Below are 24,759 nucleotides of genomic sequence, written 5' to 3' on the forward strand. Positions count from 1 at the left end.
GTGGGGCTCTCAGTGTTCTTGACCCGTGAATAGTTTTCAGCGTAATTTTTTTTATGATCATGTATATTGTAGCTATTTAGAGCATCCTGCAAATTTTCAGAAAATTCCGAATAGTTTACAGTACCGGAAACTAAGTTCAAACATGTTGTTGCACGCGTGACTAATTTTTTTTATGCCCGTGGAAAGCAACATGTTTGAACCTAGTTTTCAGAACTGTAAAGTATTCATAATTTTCTGAAAATTTGCAGGATGTTCTAAATAGCTACAATATACACGGTCATAAAATAAATCGCGCTGAAAACTGTTCACGGATTGAGAACACTGAGAGCCCCATCGGTAGGACTTAAGACTTAAAGTGAAGTCCCGAAGAATTGTCATACATATATATATACTAGATACAACCAACGTACAATATGCACATTTGCTTAGTTTTATTTATAATATTAAATAATTTATTTATTTTTATTTAAGTTTATGTTTGTTCTAATTTTTTAATTTGAGAGTGATATCAAGAGATTATATATTATATATTTAATGTAATATTAAATATTATACGTGGATTTTAAATTTAAATTTTTTGTTAGATTTTTTTTAAAAGCAATTTGTTACTAATTGAAAGTGGATTATATAATATGTATAATATGATATTATTCAAATAAGTAAGTTTAAGTTTAATTAAATTTTATTTAAGTTATAAAATGTATGATTTTATTATTCTTAAATAATTATCATTGTAAAATATCTCAAAAATATTCTATTTTAATTTGTTTAATTATTTATTATTCTTAAATAATTATAATTGTAAAATATCTAAAAAATATCATATTTTAATTTGTTTAATTATTTATTATTTTTAAATAATTATTATTGTAAAATATCTAAAAAATATCATATTTTAATTTTTTTAATTATTCATTTTATTTTATTTAAGTTTAAGTGTTTACAAACTACCGTTAAATATAAGAATATTCCGTTAAATATAAGAATATTCTATTAAAGTTAACAATAAAAAATAAAAAATCGTTGAAACTAAGAATTTCCGTTATCTACACACTTATTATATAGAAGAGATATATTATATATATGGGTTTCACTTGAAGCTCTACTGGTGGGGCTCTCAGTGTTCTCGACCTGTGAACAGTTTTCAACGCGGTTTTTTTTATGACCGTGTATATTGTAGCTATTTAGAGCATCCTGCAAATTTTCATAAAATTCCGAATAGTTTACAGTACCGAAAACTAAGTTCAAACATGTTGTTGCACGCGTGACTAATTTTTTTTATACGCGTAGAAATCAACATGTTTGAACCTAGTTTTTCGGTATTGTAAACTATATACTCTAAATAGCTACAATATACACGCTCATAAAAAAAATCGCGCTGAAAACTGTTCACGGGTCGAGAAATACTGAGAGTCCTACCGGTAGGGCTTAAAGTAAAGCCCCTATAATATAAGAATTCTCTCATAGGGGCTTCACTTTAAGCCCTAGCGGTAGAACTCCCAGTATTTGCTTGTATAAGAATTGTCCTAAGGAGCTATTGATTATTTGCTTTTGGCGTTGCATTCCCATATTCGAGGAATAGATGCATGTAAAAAGCGGTCTCATAAAGTATCCACGTGTTACTTCCAGTTGACATTTGAGGTGTACAAAGACCCACTAAAGTAAATTACAAATTAATTATATAAAACACGCAAAATTTCCTAGATCTGAAGAGAAGATTTAAAATTTGGAAGAAAAACAAAATACATATATTTTTAAGGACGAAATCACACTCAAAACCAAGTTCGTTGATTTGCTTTCAGCTTATGAAATCAGGTCTTCAAATTTGAGCTTTGGAAACCTGATTTCATTTCATCTCTTTCCTACTAGCTCTTCACAACATTTATATGCATTTTTAGAGAAAGAAGAAGATGGGTTGCTCATTTTCTGGATTGAATGCTCTGTATGACGCCGTTAATGGCGGAGGAGATGTCTGGATCAATGAGAATCGCTTCAAGATCGTCAGGCAGCTCGGTGAAGGTGGCTTTGCCTATGTCTTCCTGGTCAAAGAGGTACCCTCCGACAATTCCTCCGCCTCTGCCGGTGGTGGTCTCGCCAAGAAAGTCAAAGACACCTCACACCTCTCTGGTTCAATCCCTCTTTTAATTCTTCATTTTTCCTCCGTTTTCTGGTTTTTGTGATCTGGGTTATTTTGTTTGAATCCGATTTGTTAATTCTTTATTTCTTATCTGTTTAGAAATGTGTTGTTGGGATTTTGTGATCTGGATCATTTGATTATGAATCTGAAATGATTGAATTTGATTCTCATTCCAATTTAGTTATCTGGTTCTTTTTTTTATTTTGGCCAAAGAATTGTTGCACTTCTATGTGCAGGGATGTCATGACTTTTGCCATCAAATTTTGATAATGGTTTAATACACAATGTGGTACTTTTATGGGATTTGGGTTAGCGATAGGGATTTCATATGTTTGATCTTATTTGGACCTCTCTAATTTCTTGGTCTGTTACTTAGTGAGGCAATTGTTTTGATTTACTACTAATGACTGAACTAGTGATCCGAAAGCTTGAGAGTCTCATTGTAGGGGAATGTTATTTCTGGATGTTTTAATCAACAGATTCATGTTGTGGTTCTTGTCCTGTTTTTCTCACGGAGCACAATTACTTTCTTTAGCATTGGTTTTGGTCATATTTGAACATTTGTGTAATGATCTTATGATGGTTTTACTCTATTTGTAATATACAATCTACGTTAACTTTTGGCTGTCATGGTGTGATATTAATATTATTCTTGTTTTTTTGCAGATGATGGGACTTATGCTATGAAAAAGGTTCTCATTCAGAATAGTGAACAGTTGGAGTTGGTGAGAGAGGAAATTCGTGTTTCATCGCTTTTTAGTCATCCTAATCTACTTCCGCTTCTTGATCATGCCATTATTGCTGTCAAGGTTCTTATTTCTATACTGAAATTCATAACTACCTGGATAAAACTTTTTAGTCTTTTTGGTAGGGGATTTCGTATTGACGTTATATCTGTTGCCATATATTTTGTTTCTTAACTTCAAAAAAAATGTGGCAGTTAATGGCATATTAGACTCTGATCACTGTCATTTGTCATCACTCATCATTGGAAATTGGAATTGTGTCACCGATCTGTATATGTCAATTTCCCATAAAGAGAAGAGATTAAAAAAATAGCTAGGTTTTCTGGATATTATCAGTCATTGTAGATATAGTCTAGTAAAGCATGCCACCCTGTATGCACCATTTTTTTCTGGCTGCATACTTGTATTTCTTTCTGTATGTAATGAATTAGATGCTAATTTTTTTTAGCAACAATTATCTGGTGGGTTATAGTAGCAATATCAATTTTTAACTTCAGAATGTTTGATTAAAAAAGGTATTTTAAACACTGTTGGAACTGCAAAAAGAAATTCTGAAATTGATCCGGAATAATTCATTAAGATATTTCTGTTGGCAGCCTACACAAGAAGGATCTTGGAAGCATGAAGCATATTTGTTGTTTCCAGTTCATTTGGATGGAACATTGTTGGACAATGCTAACACTATGAAAGCTAAAAAGGAGTTATTCTCAACCACCGATGTTCTTCATATATTCCGACAGGTAGATAGATCTGTTTCTTTAGACTTTTTAAATTGAGTTATGTTATCACCTGTGTTTCAGTTCCTCGTTATATGATACAATGATGTGTACTTCTAGTAAAATAGTTGAACCTGAAATTCTGTTTAACAGCTTTGTGCAGGACTCGAGCACATGCACAATTTAGATCCACCATATGCTCATAATGATGTCAAGCCTGGTAATGTCCTCATAACTCATAGGAAAGGACAACCACCACTAGCCATATTGATGGATTTTGGCAGTGCTCGGCCTGCAAGGAGGCAGATTCAATCTCGTTCCGAGGCACTACAATTGCAGGTGTTTTTTTTGTTCCCCCAGTCGAACACACACACACATGCAATGCATCAGTTACCCTACTATGAATGACATTCATCCAATGCTTTGGTATTTGTATGAGGTCCGAGTTTATTTTTTCATAGTCTTAAGAGATAAAAAAATATTGAATTTTTTTAATTAATGGCATATTTGTGAAGACTTGACATCTGTTCATGTTTTGAGGTTTTCTATCAAGTTTTTGCATTTTTAGTTACTGTTTGGATAGCCTCATTTAAAAAACTTATCAAATTACAAAATGTTTGAATTTTTAATTTGTACAATTTAAAAGTTCCTATTGTTAGAATATACCAAAGTAATGGAGGAATGGACATAGATTTCATTTTTCATTAAATATTTCGTACTTGTATTGATGGTGGACTCATTGCTTGCTGTGTAGGAATGGGCATCTGAGCATTGTTCAGCACCTTTTCGAGCTCCTGAGTTGTGGGATTGTCCAAGTAGTGCAGATATCGATGAGAGAACTGATATTTGGTCATTAGGATGCACTTTATATGCGATAATGTGAGAATTCATCCTTTGTTTTTTTTTCATGTTTATAACGTTTTTCATCTCTTTGTTTGATTCCTTCCTGTCTCACGTTTTTCCCCACATTTATTTAGTTATCTTGAATTGTGAAACTACTTACTTGTTTCTGTACATATCCGCATATGTGAAAAACTAATTAGGAGAGCTTACATTAGTACATTTTCTTGATATGGTACCTGTCATGTAGATACAGAAATGAATGCACTTTATAAGATCCCTGGTCAGTAACTCAAATTCCTTTTTCTGAAAGCTTTCCAACTTTACTCCTTTGGCCTATTGTAGTCTCAGGTTATACAGATTTACAGACTTTGTGTTGTAAATTTTCTGTTTTATAATTTATAATTCTACTCTTAATCAATCACATCCTTTCACCTGATACTGAGACTTCAAACTACAGATGATTAAACTTTCTGGGATCTCAGAACAAGATGGATTTTATTTTTATAAGAAAGAGTCGGGTGTTAGTTGTTACTCATATGAGCTAATAGCTGGAGTTTGAACAAGACGAAAATCTTAGTTGCTATTAAAGTAACATTTTGTATTGCTTTGTTGTGTAATTAAGTTTTATACCCTTGAAATGATTATTGTCGTATGGATATATAACAAGTCATAGAGAGTTAGTGCTGTTCTCTGTATGACATCTTTAGGCGTGTTGCATTGCTTCAGTGTTTGCCAGGAGTTTGTTGCCATTCACTTCAAGTGTGTAAAACTTTTATGTTTGGCTTCTTTCCATGTTACGATAATTTGCAATTCTGTGTTGCTTTAAAGCTAATTTATCAGACTCTTACAAATTATAAAAATCACAAAGGGGGTTTAACTTTACGTGCGTTATTATTTACATGGTATTGCATGTGCTTTTTGTAGAGTTGTTTAGTATATTATACTTACTCCCTCTAATTATTACTAATATTGGTTGGTATCATTGTCATTTGAATGAGTGGTCATTCTGACGAACTTAGCTGCACCGTTTAACAGTTTGTTTTTACACATTTTTCTAATCACTTATGATTAATACATGCAGGTATGGAGTGTCTCCATTCGAATATGCACTTGATTCTGGAGGGAGCTTACAACTGGCAATTGTCAATGCACAAGTAAAGTGGCCGGGTGGTCCTAAACCAGCATATCCTGAAGCTCTTCACCAGTTTGTAACATGGATGCTTCAGCCTCAACCCGCAGTTCGCCCTCGCATCGATGATATCATAATTCATGTGGACAAGTTGGTCTCAAAGTTCTCAAGTTGATATAATAAATAAATGAAAGTACAACTCAGTATCGCTGTTCGTGTCATTACTTCCAGCAGCGAACAAGGTTATCTAAAAAAGGCGATCATTTTGCATTCCTTTTGTACTTTAAAGTATAATAGAAAATATTGAAGCCATTGCAGTTATTTCTTTTTTGGGTAGTTTTGGCAGTTCTGCATTGGTTAATGCTAATGTATTTGTTCAGTCTCAACTGTTTGATTTCATTCTTGTAAAATTCACTAGGTTCATCCTCCCTTGGCATCCATAGGTTTTATCAATTTGATTTGAATAGTAAAAACTCGATAATTATGATACCAACCTCACTTTTATTGAATATTTTTAATTCTTATACCAAGAGCTTTTACAGTTGACAATTTGTTTAAACATTCCTTCTGAAGTTGCAGAGTAATAAAAAAGTTAGTATTGCAGAGTATACAATTTGCATAACACACGTAGAAATGTTCAAAGGCCTAGAAGTCAAATTCCCTACAGAATGGGACAAAGGCAGGGAGGTAACTTATCCGAGAATCAAAGGCTGTCAATCGCATCATAATACTTCAATTATTGTGGTCATCAATCATCATGTTCTTCTTCCTCTTCATTGTCTGCATTAAAATCCAAGAGGTCAAAGTTGTGTGTACTTTTTATTCCATATGACTATCTTTATTGCATATTATGTTAATTAGTCTTTAGCTAATGAAATGTAAGACATAGATTAGCTCATTACCAGATCGAACATCGTCTTCCAGCTTACTTGTCTTGATTTTCCTCACGAGCATCCGAAGCATCAATAGCCACCAATAAATGTGACAAAGGAACAAACCGAGGAGAAGGGTGTTAAACATAGAGTAATATACACCATTTACCATAGGATTATCCTTACCCAAGACTGAAACAACTTCATATCTGCCGCAAAACAATTGAAGCAAAGGTTATTTCATTCTCATCATGTTACACACTGCAGCAGAAAAAGAAAACAGGGAATAGCTTTGCTCTTTCCTAGAATTCAATACAATAGAAGTTTAGGACTAGAGAATCATATATGTTTATCCTAGCTTTTCAAGACTAAAAAAAAAAGATATTTGTAAACTTCTGCCTCTCCAAGTTTTGCATCTGTTTCCTAATGTGGTTGCATAAACATAAGAAAGCCCAAAAATAAAAAGTAAAAATTAAGAAAATCAGCGAGAATGTAGAACAGGAGGCTAAAACTAAGCAATTGAAGTTTTTTAATTTTTATTATTATTATTATTATTATTATTATTATTATTATTATTTTAAATATCTCAGTAGTCTTCTATCATCTCTTGGAAATTGAAGCAAAATAGAAGTAACGTGCAATTTTAAGGATATTTTTTTTCTTTCTCTTCTGACGAAAGGGAATGATAACAGTATCTGATGACATTTTATAGGCAATTTGAACACTTAAATGTAAGTATTATTAGCATGTAACTCAGTTCCTGAAAAATTAACTCACCTTGTGCTCCAAAGTATCCAGAATGGATAGAGAACAATGCGCAGTACGGTAAATGAGAAAATGAAAAGAACAAGGAAAACGCTGGCAACCCCTTCATAGCCACTATACTTTGCCATCTTTGCAAACTCTAAAATCACATCAGTTCCTTCATGGATAGCTAAAATGATTGAACCAACTCTAGCAAACCTGAAGAAGAAAGACAATAAGATAGAGCAAGCATCTTGTTTCACATGGCTTTGCATTGCAGTAATTATCTTTGTTTGAAATCCAAACTACAAGCTAAAGCATCCTCAACCATACCTTAACATGTAAGAAAACAAAATTAAAGTGACAGAAGCTAAGTGGTGCGCCATTGTGACGTAAAAGTCTGACCGCCTTGTTTCCCAGAACACCAGAGCAAAGGTGGAGTAAATGTAGAATCCACCAGCATACATATACAACCCCTTCAATTTCAATCTGGCAATCAAGGAAATCAAGAGGAGTTATTGTAAAGAACCACAATCACAAACATCAAAAATAAGCAAGGTAATTCTAGTACTTGTTTGTCACATAAACAAGAAGGATTTGATTCAACAAGTCAAGGAACGAACTTCATTTTCAGGTCTGGCCAAGTCTGATTTCCAGGCCCTTCCCAAAAGTATCTGGTATTAGTGAACCAGGGTTCATTATAGGTAACATAAAGAGCCAAAAACTCAGATGAAAAGTAATATAGACACTTCCATGCAGACTCTTTGAACTTGTTTACTTTCTTTCTCTTCCACCGACTCTCAAAGTTCAGCTCATGATGCTTTCTTCCAAACATCAAGCGTCTAGCTATTCTCTACAGAAAACAACATCATTTGATTCAAAATAAGACAACAGTACCATCTGGTGAAAAGAAACATTTTAAAAGGTTTTGACTAAACTGTGATAGCTGTAGATATTTGAAATTGTTTAGAATTGATTAATTGGGTAACATTATTAAAAAAAAATAAACACCTTCAAGGTTTATAATATTTGCAAGAGAATGTCTCAGGTTTAGATTATGCAGAAAATACACTGATGTTTCTAATTGTTGTAAAAAAAAAATCATTCTTTCTGGATATGCATAAAATAATCACGAAGATTTTCAATTTCTGCAAAACGATACATTTGATTCCAATGTAGTTGTTTTCTCCGAAACCATATCTATTCGTCATAAAGTGATGTAAAACGGTATTGTTTCAAATCATCAAGACCCAAATTGAAATGAGTGTGGACATCGAAGAGGACAAGTAAAGGACACACTTGGATCGTCGCAATGCTCAAAATTATTTATAGATCAAAGTAAGGTATGGTTTTTACATTTAAAATTCTTTAGAAGTATTTCTTTGCATCTTCTAAAGCCAGGCTTATTTGTTTTGTTTTTTTTTTAAAAAATAAATAAATATTTTTTTACATTTACCCTTACAAATTATGACTAGATAGCCCCCGTTCAGTAAGATTGTAATGAATACAGGACAATTCAAATGGGACCCCATTCTCCATTTAACAAATCATCCATAATGTAAATAAATATCCTCATATACACGAAAAAAATGAAACGAAACGAAACTCTTCTGGGATTTTTTTTCTTTTTTTGGAAAAAAAATGGTTCAAAAACCCGTGACTGGAGAGACCTAGACCTTAAAATAACATAGAGAAATCCTTTACAATAAATAAATAGAGATAAAAAAAACCAACCCAATCCCTATTCTCTTCTATATATTCTAGAGATAAAAACCAGTGGAAAGCAGGGTCACTACAAAGAAAACATCACAATTAAAATGTGTTAGTTTTGTTGTTAGGCGTGTTGACTCCATAACTAGAGAAAATATGACTCCCAACAACAAAAGAAGTATGTTATACATCATTCGACATTGAAAGTTTCTATCAATGGTTTGAAACTATTATGATACTTTATTGTTCAAAGTTTTCAAGTTTTCTCAAGTTTTTATTTTTATTTTAGTACATAGAACTATTAAGGTATAAAACTCCAGTACAAGTTCAGCCACAATAGAAAGTTTATTTCTTTTCTAAGAGAAAGAGAGAGAGAGAGAGGATCAAGAAGAAGAAAGTGAACCTCAAAGACAAATCTGTCGAGGAAAAGCCGAACAGAAGGGAAAAGCAGAGCCAAAAAGGGAAGACAAATTAAGTCTTGAGCGACTGGGTACGATTCCATCTCCCAATTATCGATCCAACCAGAACAAGAGATTCCAAACACACCCATTTTTTTCTTTTGAGAGAAGTGAAAATGATCAGTGATGGCAGATTGATGGTTTGTTTGTTTGCTTTTTTTTTTTTCACTTTGAATGTAAACCCCAACAAAAAAAAATAGAAGCTGAAGCTGGTCCTCCACGGACGACTTATTTGCTGCTCACTCAAATATATATATATATATATATGGGTTAATAGGATTGAGCTTTTTTACAAGGTTGTCAATTAATAGTCTTTGGATTAAGATACAATAATCTACATTTAAAAATATTAATTAATGCTATTTTTGATTTTTTTCAAACTTGGTAATGAGTTACCTGACATGGCGGTCACCTTTTAATTTAATTAAATAATTAAAAAAATCATTATTTAAGATTCATTCCAAGATTTTATATATTCATTCCTTCTTCATTCCATGTTCTTTCCCGATTAATTTCTTATGCATTAATGACTCATATCTTCCCAACTACAATTAGTTGGCAAATTAATAATGCATATTTCGAATTTTATATATATTACATATAGTTTTATACAAAATTTCCTTATCTTAAAAAACTTGTTTATTGAAGAAGCTCCAATTTTTGAAAGTGTTTTCAAGTAAGGTTTCTGAGTCATTTTCGAAAATCACTAGTAGATTTTCTATATTTAAAAAAAAATCAAACTTTTTTTTTTGTTACGTAGGATTTGAAATTCACATAGATGAGTAAATCTTATTTCTCTTGAAAAACTTGTTTAGTGAAAACCCACAAGAATTATTTTTTTGAAAGTGTTTGATAAAAAAACTCTAGATTTTTCATAGTGTTCTTTGTAAGATTTTCAATCGTTTTTGTGCTTTCTTTATTTTTACAAACAAATTATCATCTATTTCTCTAATTTCATATTTCGAAATTCACTACTAGAGGTTTATTTTTAAAAAATATCAACTTAGTTTTATTTGTCATGTAGAATTTGAAATTAAAAAAAGAGACTAATTCTTATTTCTCTTGAAAACTTGTTTAGTAAAATCTCACAAGAACAATTTAAAAAGAAAAAATGTTTGATGAAAAAGCTCTAGATTTTTTATAGTATTTCTTGCAAGATTTTCAATCATTTTTGTGCTTTCTTTATTTTTACAAACAATTTATCATCTATTTCACCAATTTCATATTTCGAAATTCACTACTAGATCTTTTTTTTGAAAAAAAAATTCCAACTTAGTTTTATTTGTCATGTAGGATTTGAAATTCAAAAAAATGATTAAATCTTATTTCTCTTGAAAAACTTGTCTAGTAAAATCTCACAAGAACAATTTTTTTTAAAAAAATGTTTTATGAAAAAGCTCTAGATTTTTCATAGTGTTTCTTGCAAGATTTTCAATCATTCATGTGATTTTTTTATTTTTACAAACAAATTATCATTTTTTTCTCCCATTGTAAAATTTAAAATTATTCAAACTTCTTAGATATCAACTATTAGATTTATAAATTTACATTGAAGGTTATAGGGTTTTAAAAATTTACTATTTTATAAAAGAAATTTTAAAACATTATTATTACAGATTATTTTGTAGTTCATTTTAAAGTTTTGAAAATTTCGTCATGTAAATTTTTCAAACATATTATCATTTTTCAAAAATATTTCTTACATAGTGATAATCTTCATCAATTTTTTTTGTATAGAAATTCGTGATGGAATCAGAAATGGAAAGGAGGATAGTAATTGAACATGAGTTGAAAGAGTTGAGAGATGAACTACACTCTATTAAACTGGATTTACAAGCCAAAGATAAAATTCTATGTAGATATGAGAAGAAGAAAAAATTTACATGTGAATTCATTAACGAAAAGACCTCACAATCACTATTTTTAAAAAAACATGTTATTAGTCAAGATAATGTTGTGTTCTTTGAACATTTTAAACTCGGTAATACTTTAAGACCGAAAGATAGGGAAGTATTAGAATACATTTTCTCAAACTCTGATCAATTGTAAGTTTTTCTATCTTAATGTTATCTAGATTTCCGGATAGCGTTTAGATGGATAGCCTCGGGGAAGAAGAATTATCAAAGTCTTTCACGAAGAATGACCAGGGCTCGCGGATGGACAGAAAGGCTTCGCCTCACCCGTTTAGTGTCCAGCACATTCTTTCAAGCAACCGCGACCCGGAAGCTCGTCAATTCTCCCGGACTCCCAAAGGGATATCCTTCGGGGAAGGTCCTTCCAGGAGAAGCTCTTCAGGTTACCTTCGCGGATACAGTTCCGTGCCTCGCACGGAAGAAGACCAAGCGGTCAAGTCACGGAGGAGGCATAGTTGGAATGATACTCACCTGACACAGGATCCCGCCCGACAGGTCGAGGCCGCACACATCCCAGCACGCCTAAAAGTGCCTTTTCGCCTACTGTTCCGCTGACAGCTTGGAAAAGACGGCTGCCTTTTGTCATTCCCCATATTTTCATGTAATTATACCTGCGTAGAGCCTGGTATCCATGCTACGACGGTAATTGTATTCCCTATTTACGACTGGTGTAATTAAGACTCATGAGGGCAGAGTAAAACCCTAATCCAAAACCCTAGCTATAAATACCTCCTCATTTTACGATAGGAAGGGGCGAACAAAGGACATAGCAAGAACTCTGCCAAAATCTCTCTAGCTTCATCTTCTTCTAGAGAACCTGAGAGAAACACTGTGAGTTTGTGAGGTTCTTGTACACCAGCCATTTTACTGTAAGTCTCTACAAGTATAATAACATCGACTCGTGGACTAGGGCTCGTTAACGCCTGAACCACGTAAAAAACCTGTTTGTCTATTTATATTTCTGCACTTCTACAGTTCTTATCTTTTTATTATTTTGTTGGTATTCGTTTTCGAAAAACTCGGTAAACATTTTGGTGCTTTCATTAAGAGCTGTAGGGAGTTGTTAGTCAGCTCTTTTTCTGTGTACGTTTTTTGTATTCACTCCATACTGAAAAGATGGTGACTACGAGAAAATCCGCGGTTGACAAGAATGCTAGGGTCAACCCCGATACTATGATGGAAGATGCGGTACAAACCGAACCCTCGGCAGCCCAGACCGAAGGAGAAAGTACCCACGACTCGGACTACCAAGGTGAAGACCCGACATCCCGCCAAGATCGGGTCAGTACTGAAGATACGACATACTTAGAAGACGAAGAAGAGTATGTCCGAGACGGTTACTACAAAGACGGCTACTACTACGAGAAGGATCCAGAACTGGTCCAAGTAGCCGAAGAACTGGTGGCCACTAAGGCCAAGCTTGCTGAGCAGGAGCGCGCCTCCGAAAAAGTACAGCGCATGATGGAGCGCCTCCAAAGCAAGTTCGGAGATCTTGGCGACTCGGATGAGGACGCCTCTGTTTTAGGTGGTGCTGATGCCACCATGCCGGATCCAGCCGCTGCTGGACCATCCAAAGCCGCCCCTAACAAGGGCAAAGAAAAAGTAGGGGAGCCTGTGCGCACTAACTCCCCTGCACCTCCCAAAGACGTGAATCACCAGGCCGACTGCCCCCCCCCCCCCCCCCCGCGCGCAGAAGGTCTCTGGCGCTCCTAAGCCCAGACGTCCTTCAGCCCCAAGGGGGCACTTTGTGCCTAAAGGGCCCGGTGTTAAGGCACCCAGGCCTAGGGGAAGGAACAACCGCCCCAGTGATTTCGTCAACCAGGACGGTTGGGCTGCAGACACGCACTCCGAAGATAGCTGGTCCACGGTGGACCTAAGAAGAAGGTTGGAGGCCAAGTATGAAAAGGCCAAAGGAGAAAAGGCCCGACCTCGTGGAGATGACCTGCGAAATCATCTCAACGACAAGCTCCGGGGACGTGACCTCCCGGAGAGCGATACAAAGAGGCTCGAGGAACAGATCGCTGCCTTGACCAAGCTGGTCCGGAAGCAAAGTGGGGCCCTGTCAGACTCTGAGGAGGAAGACCCGGAACCATGTATTCGGAGGATCGCGGAAACGCCCCTCCCGGAGAACTTAAAAATGCCTCATATAGAATTATATGAGGGGAGGACAGACCCGCGCACCCATCTAGCTAAATACAACAAGATGATGCAAGTGGCGCGCGTCAGTGAGGATGCCAAATGCATGTGCTTCTCACTCACCCTTACCAAGTCCGCGGAGGACTGGTGGAAAAGATTAGCTCCCGGATCCATCCACAGTTGGAAGGAGCTACAGTCCGCATTCAGGAGGCAGTTCATTGCTGCCCGGGACCACGACATGGAGGTTGGTTCCTTAACCAACATCAAGCAGCTACCCAATGAGAGCCTCAAAGCTTTCATTCAAAGAATGATGGAAGCTGCTGCTAAGACCAAGGTCAGCGATAACATGAAGCTGATCGCCCTTCAATCGGGGCTTACCGTCGGCTCCCTGCTATGGGGAGAAATGCAAAGGAGACGAGCGGAAACTCTGTCCGAATTCATATCAAAAGCTCAGGGAATCATCAACCTTGAGGATGCCTACCAACAGGCCTTTGGAGTTCCCCCAGCTCTGACGCCCTCCGTGACTGCGCCGAGCTTTGCTTCGCAGGCTCCCGCACCAGCCCTCACGCTTCCAGGAGCCCAGTTCACTCCAAGCGTGTATGGGCCTTCCGCGTCTGCTCAGACGCCGAGTCAAACCCATTTCTCTGGGTACGGAGCTGTACAAACCGGATATAGTATCGCTCCCGGCCCATCGCAACCGCAAGCGGAAGGCCCAGAACAAAATCTGAGCCAATCGCGGAATAAACGAGGCGGAAGAAACTCCAACCGGGGGGACCATTCAAAGAAACCCCGGAAGAACTATGAGCCCAAGTTCACGGAGTACACCAGTTTGACAGACTCACGAGAGAATGTCTATCGGGCGACCTGTAATATGGTCAACTACAGGAAGCCCCCGAAAGTGTCTCACGGAGGAAGGCGCCCGCGAGACTCCAATAAGAGGTGTGAGTTCCACGGAGACGTGGGGCACACCACAAACGAATGCCTTCAGCTGAAGGATGAGATCGAGTCCCTGGCAAGAGCGGGACACCTCGGTCAATGGGTGAGGATACCCATAATCTATCCCGGACAGGGAGTAGTTCACGGAGCTGCATACTCTCCGGGACAGAGGGGGACCGCTAGCGCTCCTGGAGCCGGTCACCCCCAAGCTCCTGGATCTCAGTTCCCAGCGCTTCCTGCTCCGACCTCTCCGACACCCATTGCCATGTTGACTCCAGGACCCGGAAAACCATATCCGCCAGGCCTTGCTCCGCCACCCGTTGACGGACACGTAGTCACCATTTCCGGAGGACCGCACCTTGCCGGAAGCACCCGCAACTCCCAGAAAAGGTACTTGAGGGAGTTAGAACACACCGGGGAGATGTGCACCTTGGTTCAGTCACCTGCTCAGCGTCCCCGAATGATGGATCTTCCCATCACCTTCACGGAAGATGACGCCCGACATGTGCACTTCCCCCACAATGATCCCCTCATCGTGGAAGCCCAGATCGCCAATAAGAAGGTGTCACGGATCCTAGTCGATAATGGAAGCTCCGTAAACATCCTCTTTAAAGCTGCCTTCCACGCGATCGGATTAACCGAGACAGATCTGACCCCATGCCCCATCCAGCTTCAGGGGTTCAATGGGGATGCACTCATGCCCTTAGGAAAAATTCAACTTCCAGTCACCCTCAGAGGAGACAGTGACGCTTGTGCCTTCAAGCACTGCACATTCGTGGTGGTCGACTGCCCCACGGCGTATAATGCCATCCTAGGCCGACCGGTCCTAATTGATGTTGGGGCCATAACCTCGATACGCCACTTATGCTTGAAGTTTCCATGCGACAACGGGCGTATCGGCACCCTCCGGGGAGACCAACGAAGTGCACGAAGCTGTTATAACGTCTCTGTCCGATCCGTCTACACGGTCCATGAGGCGATTGTTGCAGTACCTTTGGCGGAGGATTTACCAGAAACTGGGGGTGCCCAAGGGGCATACGTTGACGAACTCGACCCTAGAGTGGGGGTCGAGAGGGCGATAGAGCCGATGGAGGAAGTCGAAGAGGTGATCCTCAACTCGGGAGATCCCACCAAAGTCATTCAAGTGGGGAAAAACCTTCCATCGGCCATTCGAGAAAAGATCGTGGCCACTGTGAAGAATAATCAGGATATCCTGGCATGGTGCCACGCTGATATGACGGGGATTAATCCTAATATCGCGTGCCACGCACTCAACATAGACCCATCTGCAACTCCAGTTCGCCAAAAGCGGAGGCCGTTAGACCCAGTGAGGGCCGAAGCAGTCAAAGCTGAAGTGGGCAAGCTGATGTCCATAGGCTTTCTCCAGGAGTCACTCTATCCCGTGTGGTTGGCCAACCCGGTTCTGGTCCCGAAACCCAATGGGTCCTGGAGAATGTGTATTGACTTCACGGACCTGAACAAAGCCTGCCCAAAAGATTGTTTCCCTCTTCCGCGAATCGATCAGATGGTAGACGCTACTTCCGGGTATGAACTCTTATCCTTCATGGATGCATACTCCGGATACAACCAGATCAAGATGCATGTCGCGGACCAGGAACACACCAGCTTCCTCACGGACAAGGGTGTCTACTGTTACGTGGTCATGCCTTTCGGTTTGAAGAATGCTGGGGCGACATACCAGTGTCTAGTAAACAAGATGTTCAAGGACCAGCTGGGGAGGAACATGGAGGTGTATGTAGACGACATGTTGGTGAAATCCAAGACCTCCGGGGACCACAGTGATGACCTTGAGGAAGCTTTCGCCGTGATTCGAAAGTACGGAATGAAACTGAATCCGAAGAAATGTACTTTCGGGGTCTCGTCTGGGAAGTTCCTCGGTTTCATTGTCAGCTCCCGCGGAGTGGAGGCCAACCCTGAAAAAATTAAGGCGTTCATAGATATGCCTTCTCCCCGGAAGCATAAGGATGTCCAAAGCGTTACCGGAAGGATAGCTGCTCTCAGCCGCTTCGTATCTAAGGCCACTGACAAATGTGTCCCCTTCTTCAATGTGTTGCGAGGAAACAAGAGGTTCGAGTGGACCCCCGAATGCGAAGCAGCCTTCCAACACCTCAAGGAACATCTAACTCGAGCTCCCATTCTGTCCAAACCTGTCGAAGGAGAGGCGTTGTTCTTGTACTTAGCTGTGACAAAGCATGCCGTAAGTGCCGCCCTCGTCCGGGAAGATGGCCGTCTCCAGCTCCCTGTGTATTACGTGAGCAAGAGGTTACTGGACGCCGAGTCCAGATATTCAATGATCGAGAAACTCTCCCTCTGCTTGCTAATCGCTTCGTGGAAGCTAAGGCCCTATTTCCAGGTGCACACCATCAGAGTACTCACCAACCACCCTCTACGGCAAGTCTTGCAGAAGCCCGAGTCTTCTGGCAGATTACTTAAATGGGCCATGGAACTGAGCCAGTTTGACATCCACTACCAGCCACGTGTTTCCATAAAAGGCCAAGCTCTCGCGGACTTTATTGTGGAATGCTCAGGAATGAATGACCTCCCGGAAGATCCTGTCCCGGAACTTCCCACATGGAAGGTCTATGTAGACGGAGCCTCAAATGAAAAAGGAGCTGGAGCAGGGGTTATCCTAATTTCTCCCCAAGGACATCAGCTCCAGAGCGCCATCCGTTCCACGTTCCCAGCATCCAAAAACGAGGCAGAACACGAAGCCATGCTAGCTGGATTACAACTGGCCAGAGAAGTCGGAGCCCAAAAAATCGAAGTATACAGCGACTCCCTACTTGTGGTAAACCAAATATCTGGAGAATACCAGACGAAAGGCGAAAAAATGGCTGCCTACGTGTCTCTCTCCCGCGGCCTCCTGCAGCATTTCAAAGGCTACCAAATCCGCCAGGTCCCCCGGGACCAGAATTCACTCGCGGACACACTGGCCAAGCTTGCAACAGACCCGGAGATTGAACAATATGGCCTAGTGCCCATCGGGCACTTAGAAGCACCTAGTACTGAGACACAGAGGGTAAATGCCATCATCGACCATTCCCATTCCTGGATAGGACCCATCCTCAGATTTCTCACCACCGGAGAGCTCCCCACTAATAAAGCTGACGCAAGAAAGCTCCAATATCAAGCTCCCCGATACGTGGTTATGGATGGAAAGCTTTACCGCAGGGGGTTGTCCATACCCTTCCTTAGGTGTGTTGCCGGAACCGAAATCAGCACCATCATCCATGAGATTCACGGAGGCTTCTGTGGCGACCATACCTCCGGGCTGAGCCTCTCCAAAAAGATCCTTCGTCAAGGATACTTCTGGCCCACCATGAAGAGGGATTGTGTGGATTATGTCAGAAAATGTGAGCAGTGCCAGAGGTACGCCAAGGTTCCGCGAGTGCCGCCTACAGAAATTACCTTAATGACCAACCCTTGGCCGTTCGCCGTTTGGGGCATTGACCTAGTAGGTTCCCTTCCAACTGGAAGGGGTGGAGTGAAGTATGCCATAGTCGCGGTAGACTACTTCACCAAATGGGCTGAAGCTGAACCTATGAACACGGTCACGTCTAAGAAAGCACTGGACTTTGTCATCAAGAATATAGTGTGTCGTTTCGGGCTTCCACGTAAAATTGTGTCCGACAACGGGAAGCAATTTGATAGTGAGCATTTCACGGACTTCTGTGCTTCGCATGGAATCATCAAAAGCTTTTCCGCAGTCGCCAGACCTCAAGCTAATGGGCAAGTGGAAGCGATGAACAAAATCTTAAAGACCACGTTGAAGAAAAAACTCTAAGCATGCAAGGCTCACTGGCCAGAAGAGCTTCCGCGAGTACTTTGGGCCTATCGCACAACAGAGAGAACTTCAACGGGGCACACACCTTATTCCATGACCTTCGGTTGCGAGGCCGTCATCCCAGTAGAAACTATGATCCCCTCTCACAGGCAGGACACCTACGACCCTACCCGGAACCACGCCCTTCTCCAGGAGTCCCTGGACATGATCGAAGAGCTCCGGGAGCAGTCACAGGTCCAACTCAAAATGTACCAAGGCAAGATAGCCCGACACTTCAACACAAGAGTCAAGGGCCGTACATTCGAAGTTGGGGACCTTGTCCTACGGAGAGTATTTCCTGCTACGCAGGATCCGAGAGTGGGAGTCCTCGGACCCAACTGGGAAGGCCCCTATGAAGTCCAAGAAAAAGTGGGCCATGGGACGTATCACTTAAAGAGACTCGATGGATCTAAAGTCCCGCGCACCTGGAACGCGGAGCACCTCTGCCGCTACTATCAGTAGGCCCCGGACTATCTAGTCGAAAGTCCTTGGTGGACGTAGCAAAAATGTAAAACATGGAGATAATCCTCCCAGCTGTAAAACACATGCCTAACAGGATAATTTAATAAAACATGGAGAGATTCACTTCGCTTTTACTGCATTTTTTATCCCTTTGTTCCAAGCAGCGTTTTAACAAGTGACCACGCGGTCCGGAGACGTCCGGACCCCACGCTCACTTGGAGGGGTATACATGGCTAAGGCATAGCCATACGCCCCTTGAACAAAACATACAGAGAACACCACTTATGTGTTAGCATTGTGTTTGAAAATTTTAAATTGTTAAGCTTAGGTTGATTTGTTGCCATGAACATATTTGCATTACGTGTCCTGTGTGCATTATGTGGTTATGTGAAAATTGCCATGAAAATGTCTGCCATTATGCATCATAAAAATTATCTCCTGTGTAGCCCAGCGATGAACAGGACTGGGGGTTGAGGCACATTCAGAGAGCTACGCCGAAACACCCCCATCTTCCTGACAAGTCCTTCGCAGAATATTCCGCGACCGCTGTAAAGCTTTGCTTCGCAAGTTTCAGCTCCAGGTCTCATAAAGTAATGCATGGCAAGATCCGCGACCGCTGAAAGCTTTGCTTCGCAAGCTCCAGCTCCGGGTCCCGTAAGGCGAAGATGGCAAGATCCGCGACCGCTGTAAGCTTTGCTTCGCAGGCTTCAGCTCCGGGTCTCACAAAATAATGCATGGCGAGCTCCTAGAAACCACTGCAAACTTTGCTTCGCAAGCTTCAGCTCTGGGAGCAGATATAATCGACCCCCCAATTACAGCAGGCCTTGCTTCGCAAAGCCCCTGCTCCAGGATCGCACATGGTAGGCGTGACGATTTCCCCGACCGCAACGAACCTTGCCTCGCAAGGCTTCATGCCAAGTCCCTGAAGTCGGCCACCGTGAGTTCCGCAACGACAGTTAGTTTTGCTTCGCAAAGATCTAGCCCTAAGTCTAGCGACGCTCACCAAAAGAACTCCCGTTCCGGCACCATCCCGCGGAATTGTATTAAGTGTTTGCCTCGCAAGCTTTGCAAAGATCGCGATGGGGAGATGGAACGGGTCACCTTAGCCATCCCAGCGAACGGTATAACTACAAGTCCCGGGATTGGCTATTTACCTTAGGAAAGCTGAGTATGATGAAAGAGGGAGTCTGGCCGTTGGAACCAAGAACCCTCCGTAACCTAGAAACTACGTGGGAAAAGACATAAGCCGTTGGAGCTTCAAGTTAGAAATGCATAGGTTCTGGCCGTTGGAACCAAAACCTCATGCGCCCCTACAGCAGTTTCTACCGTATAAAAGTCTCTACCCTAAGCACAAAATTAAACAAGGAACTCAGCAGAAAAGGAAAGAAGAATTCTACAATTATTACAATGAAGGCCCTGCGGACCAGGCATCTGTAATGTTCCCACAATTAAAAAAGAGTACAGGGAGCTTCGCCCCAAAGGAAAATAAAAAAAATTATATATACACAAAGGATAAGACCCCTTCAAGCACCGGGGGTGGCAGCGGCTCCCACGACCGGGACCTCGGAGACAGCGGTTTCAACTGGGGCTGGCGGAGTCGGCTCGTTGGAAGGTGGAACTTCATCACTGGCAGGATCAGAGGTCCCCGCCTCTTCGGGATCTTCTGCCTCAGGGGCTCCAGCAGGCTCATCGATGTTATAAGTCTGGACGTACACCTCTGGGCTTTGATCCCACACCTGTATCTTTTCCCTCATGGCGGCGGCGTCCTCTCCCAGGTAGCCTACTACCTCTGGGTTTATTTTCCAAAGTTGGTGCATGAGGACCACGTGGGATAGATTAATCGTTCTATTCAGCACCACCTCGGCATCTTCCTTCTCCTTCAAGCGCTCCGCCTCAGAGGTCGCCATCTTTGCCTCCGCGACAGCCAATTGAGCCCTCAGTTTTTCCAGCTCGGCCTTGGATGCATCCCGCTCTCCCTTAAGGGAATCAATCTCCTTGCGCTGCACCTTATTTTGATCCAGCAAGGATTGCTTCTCGGTCACATGCCCCCTGACAGTGAACTGCAAGGCTCCAATCTGTTTATCCTTCTCAGCGAGCCCCAACTCCTGCATAGACGCGAGATCCTTGCTCCTCTTGTGATCTTGCTCCTCCTTGTGCAGCCTATTCTGAAGAGTGGCGTATTCCTCGTTCTGCTTAAGGAGGAGATTATTTTTCGAGTGCAAGCGGGCATCCAGGGTATCCTTCTCCTCCCTGGCCTGGGATAGCTCTTCCTGGAGCTTGGAGTTTTTGGCCTTCAAGTCATCCGACCGCTGCTTGAACTCCTTCTCCGCGCTGGCCCGGTACTCTTGATATTTGGCAAGATATTTCGTGTCCGCCTCTTCTTCAGCCTTGCGCCGGGCCTGGTTAATCTTCTCCACAGCCTCCCCCTTTATGCTCTCGACCTGTTGGGTCAGTTTCTGCTTCTCCGCCTCCAAGGCCTGGCGAGCCACCTGGCTCTCCTCCAGCTGAACCAGAACCGCACCCACCTCCCGGAACGAGCGTTCCGCGATGAGAGAGGCCTGCAAGGGAAGACAATAGAATGAGTTAAGCAGAACCAAATGTACTAAGACAAATGATCCCAGAACACAACAACTGACAGCTTACCCCAGAAAGTTGCTGCTTTACGGCATGTGTCAGCAACAGCGGGTCCTTACTGCTACTGATGGCCCATTTCTCAGAATTGAGCTCGCACAAGCTCAGGGCCATGTCCTCCATCATCTCCGCTCCGAACGGCGCCAATGCACGTCCGAGCCTAGGCACCAGCCTCTTCTCCAAGGCTGGGCCATCCAAAACCGCTCCAGCCGAGTGAAGGGACCTCACCCCTTCTGCCAGCTCAGCTCTCTTCACGGCAGACAGGTTGTCTGCCCTTCCCTGAATAACAGCCTTCTCGGCCTCCAGCCGCCTCTTCAAAAAATTATCAGCCCGTCTTACATCCTCCAGGAGGGCAGCGGGGAAACGGGTTGGTTTCTGAGGGAAGTGGAACTTCAAGCCAGGCTGAGGAAGGCTTGTTTGTTGAGAAAGTGAAAGAGAAGGAGAACAAGGAGACCCCGAAAGGATGGACTCCCTTTGGACTGGAGGAGGAGGTAGACGGGGTATTAGGGACGGTAGCGAAGACACTACCGCCCCGGTTTGGTGTTGCTGCTGTTGTTGCTGTTGTTCTTGCTGCTGCTGTGGCGGTGTTGATTGTCTTTGTTGTTGTTGTTGTTGTTGCTGTTGCTTTTTCTGTTGGGGTTGTGTTTGCTGCTTGGTGGGGGTAATCTGGAGGGGACTGCGCGCAGCTCGGAGGTCTCCATCACCTCCGGGAGAAGAATGTCTAAGGCGTTTCCTCTTGTCGCCCTCGGCCTCTCCTCCGGGGCGCTTGCTCACCCCAGCCATCTTCGCGGGGAACACAAGACCTTCCCTGTCGCTGCTACTACTCGAGACCACCATGTTCTCGGAAGGCCCCTTGACGGGAGGCTTCTCCACCACGGGCACGATTGCCCTCTCCACCACCAGAGACCCTTGCGCCTCGCCACTTGTCTTCTTGGGTGTGGCAGCTTTACCTCCCCTACCAGCTCCGGCCTTTCGTCCTTTCCCCTTGGGCGGGTCTTGGCTGGTGGCGGCCTTCTTGATAAGTGAGGTATCTCTCCCCAACATCTTTGCTTCGGGATGTTCTGCAAGAAATGTACGAAGCAAGGTTAACCAACCAGCAAGCGATGTGAAAAAAACAAGCCACAACATAAAAACAAAACAAGTCCACCAGCAGGGAACAAGAAACAAAAAAGAGAAAAGTTCGAAAAGGACGACCATGCACGAGAAACGTGGATGGCCTTCCCCGAGCAAAACAAGACACCGCTTCCTGCTCCAGGAAGCTCCCGTACTCCTTGAAGTCCGGGAATGACATGCTGAGGGAAGAAGGGTCAACCATGGTGACACCTTTTGGCAGACTACCGTCACTCAAACACCCGAGGAGCTCATCTACCCTATCGCAATATCTGTCAAAGGGTATCCTACGTGGATCTAGCCTAAGGAAGCGGGGATCGAACCCCACCTGAGAAGTCCGGGAAACCTCAGACAGGCTGGGGGTGTGGATCAATCGAAAGCTAGTCTTACCTATCCCAGAGGTAACAGCTCCCGGAGTCCCTTCATTGGGGTAAGCTGCAGCGTGGCGAGCCTCGATTTCTTCTTCCTCCGACTGGGGGTCGGGGAACCTCTCCGCCCAACTGGGGGATAAATTATTCTCGTCCTGGGCGGCGTGGCAGATCACCTTGGACAGCTTCAGGGCAATCTACTCCCGGACGTCAGCTGACACCTGACTTTGCCCCCTGCCACTCACTGGCTCAATATTTTGGAAAGAGCGAGTAGCCCATACTCCCTCAAAGATTCGGTGGTCACAAGTCCTTCCACCTTCAGCTCTTCCTCCGAGAGCCCCTCGTAGAAGTTTGACCTCCTTATCATCTCCGCACAGCGAGGTGTCCGCGGGACGGCTTCTGCAAAATCCAAATACGAGTGTTAGAGATCCTCCCGGAAGGCAAACCAAACGTAAAGAAACAAAGTTAAAAAAGAGAAGAAGGAGCACTTACCAGGGACTTTGAAGTCCAAAGATAGAGCTGGCACCCTCTTCAATGGGAAGCCAGTCGTCAGGAACCAGTACTCCCGGAGATCTGGAACCCTCGCGGTATGACATGTGGGACACAGCACGTCCGGATACCTCTCCAACCTATAAAACCCCACCTTGTCTGCATGACCTCTCATGGGCTGAGACTTCAGCCCATAGAAGTATAGCACCTCCTCCGGGGTAGGGGCCTCCAGGTCCCGGGACTTGCAAAAGATATACCAACCCGCTAGAAGCTTGTAGCTGGGGGGAATCAACTGGAAGGGGGCAATCCCCGCCTTCACGCAGAAGTTGGCAAAATAACTTCTTAGGGGCAAGTGTGCCCCACACACTATGTGTGCCCAGCTCCAGGCACCAAAACCCTCGTGACTTTGGCTGGCAGACTCACCCAGCACCGACAGGCGGTGCCACATCAGGCCTGGGATGTTCTTTAGGCCTACCTCTGAGGAATACAGCTCCAGCATGCCGTAGTTCCTGAACAGGTTTGGCTTCTGGTCCATCTCCCAGATGGAACTATTGATGGTCGGTGGGCTAGCCGCGGCAACCTTAGCTTTTGCTTTCCCTTTTGCGCCGGCAACAGGGGAACCTTGCTCCTGGGCAGATTCAGCCTCTACCGCAGCGATGATTTGTTTCTTTGAGGTGTTCGTCACTGGGCAAAAGAAACAAAGAAGAAAACACTCCAAGCGGTCAGCACCCTTGTCATACCCTAACGGTATTAAAGGCGTCGGGGAGACCCTCCCCGAAAACTGCTTGGAGAGGCTCCCACCGAGCTTGCCGAGGGGTTGGCACCATGCCACCCGGAGGACAGCAAGAAACCAGATTCAAACTTCGAGCCTAAGCCCGCCGAGAGAAGTGTTTTCCCAGGGGAAGACACCCTAAAGGCATTCACGCTTATGCCCTAAAATAACAAACCAGAACAGCACAAGCAGACGAGAAACAACTTTCCAAAAGCAAATCGTCAAAGCAGGCAAAGAAATGACTTATTGACTCACGTCAGTCACATGCCTATCAAAGCCCTATTCACGCATGCATAACGATGACACCGGCAGAAAACTCAACCCTAACAACTACCAACAATCTGAGGTTTAGAAGGAAAAAGCAAAGTAAAAATACTTACTGGTATTCGGGTAGTTGAAGATTGAGGGAGTAACCGAGTCACTGCACCGCACGAGCACATGAAGTAAAGGCTGCAAAGACAAGCAACGATTCAAACTAGAACTTCGGCGAACAGACCTACTGCCAAATCGAAAGAAGAGTTTCTGGATTCCTTACCAAAAGAAGTGGCGAATTCGAAGGAAAGGAAACTTGGAAGCTTGAGAGTTCGGAGATGTGGGAATCTGAGAATCTGAAAGCTCGAGAATTTGAAAGCGTAAAGAGGAAGAAGGGTCGGTTCCCTCGTTTTATAGCAGGAACGAAGTCCTTTCGAATTCCACAAATGGGCAGTCCCGATCTTCCCATACCGCATGCATCAGATCCGACG

General features: G+C 42.6%; 2 protein-coding genes across 2 annotated transcripts; one reads left to right on the top strand and one right to left on the bottom strand.

Annotated features, from left to right (window-relative positions):
- The first annotated feature begins 1,707 nt into the window (after positions 1-1,707).
- LOC133830754 (uncharacterized) lies at positions 1,708-6,095 on the top strand. Its single transcript, XM_062260813.1, has 6 exons — positions 1,708-2,127; positions 2,804-2,946; positions 3,480-3,623; positions 3,753-3,938; positions 4,354-4,478; positions 5,524-6,095. Exons 1-6 carry the CDS (start codon positions 1,911-1,913, stop codon positions 5,744-5,746), a joined length of 1,038 nt encoding a protein of 345 aa, XP_062116797.1. The 5' UTR covers positions 1,708-1,910; the 3' UTR covers positions 5,747-6,095.
- Positions 6,053-9,578, bottom strand: LOC133830755 (ceramide synthase 1 LOH3-like). Its single transcript, XM_062260814.1, has 6 exons — positions 9,301-9,578; positions 7,811-8,040; positions 7,521-7,676; positions 7,221-7,406; positions 6,474-6,652; positions 6,053-6,351 (listed from the first exon to the last, which is right to left on the bottom strand). The coding sequence occupies exons 1-6, from the start codon at positions 9,445-9,447 to the stop codon at positions 6,320-6,322; spliced, it is 930 nt and encodes a 309-aa protein (XP_062116798.1). The 5' UTR covers positions 9,448-9,578; the 3' UTR covers positions 6,053-6,319.
- Between the last annotated feature and the right edge of the window lie 15,181 nt (positions 9,579-24,759).

The sequence above is a fragment of the Humulus lupulus genome, chromosome 4 (genome assembly GCF_963169125.1).
Source record: "Humulus lupulus chromosome 4, drHumLupu1.1, whole genome shotgun sequence".
Taxonomy (NCBI): Eukaryota; Viridiplantae; Streptophyta; class Magnoliopsida; order Rosales; family Cannabaceae; genus Humulus; species Humulus lupulus.

What these genes read in the sequence shown, in the direction of transcription:
- LOC133830754 (XM_062260813.1), top strand. Translation starts at nt 1,911, where the DNA reads ATGGGTTGCTCATTTTCTGGATTGAATGCTCTGTATGACGCCGTTAAT. An exon ending in TTCTTCATATATTCCGACAG is followed by an intron (nt 3,624 to 3,752) that starts GTAGATAGATCT and finishes TCTGTTTAACAG; the next exon opens with CTTTGTGCAGGACTCGAGCA. An exon ending in TGCACTTTATATGCGATAAT is followed by an intron (nt 4,479 to 5,523) that starts GTGAGAATTCAT and finishes TAATACATGCAG; the next exon opens with GTATGGAGTGTCTCCATTCG.
- LOC133830755 (XM_062260814.1), bottom strand. Translation starts at nt 9,447, where the DNA reads ATGGGTGTGTTTGGAATCTCTTGTTCTGGTTGGATCGATAATTGGGAG. An exon ending in TGGCCAGACCTGAAAATGAA is followed by an intron (nt 7,677 to 7,810) that starts GTTCGTTCCTTG and finishes CTTGATTGCCAG; the next exon opens with ATTGAAATTGAAGGGGTTGT. An exon ending in GGAAGACGATGTTCGATCTG is followed by an intron (nt 6,352 to 6,473) that starts GTAATGAGCTAA and finishes ATTTTAATGCAG; the next exon opens with ACAATGAAGAGGAAGAAGAA.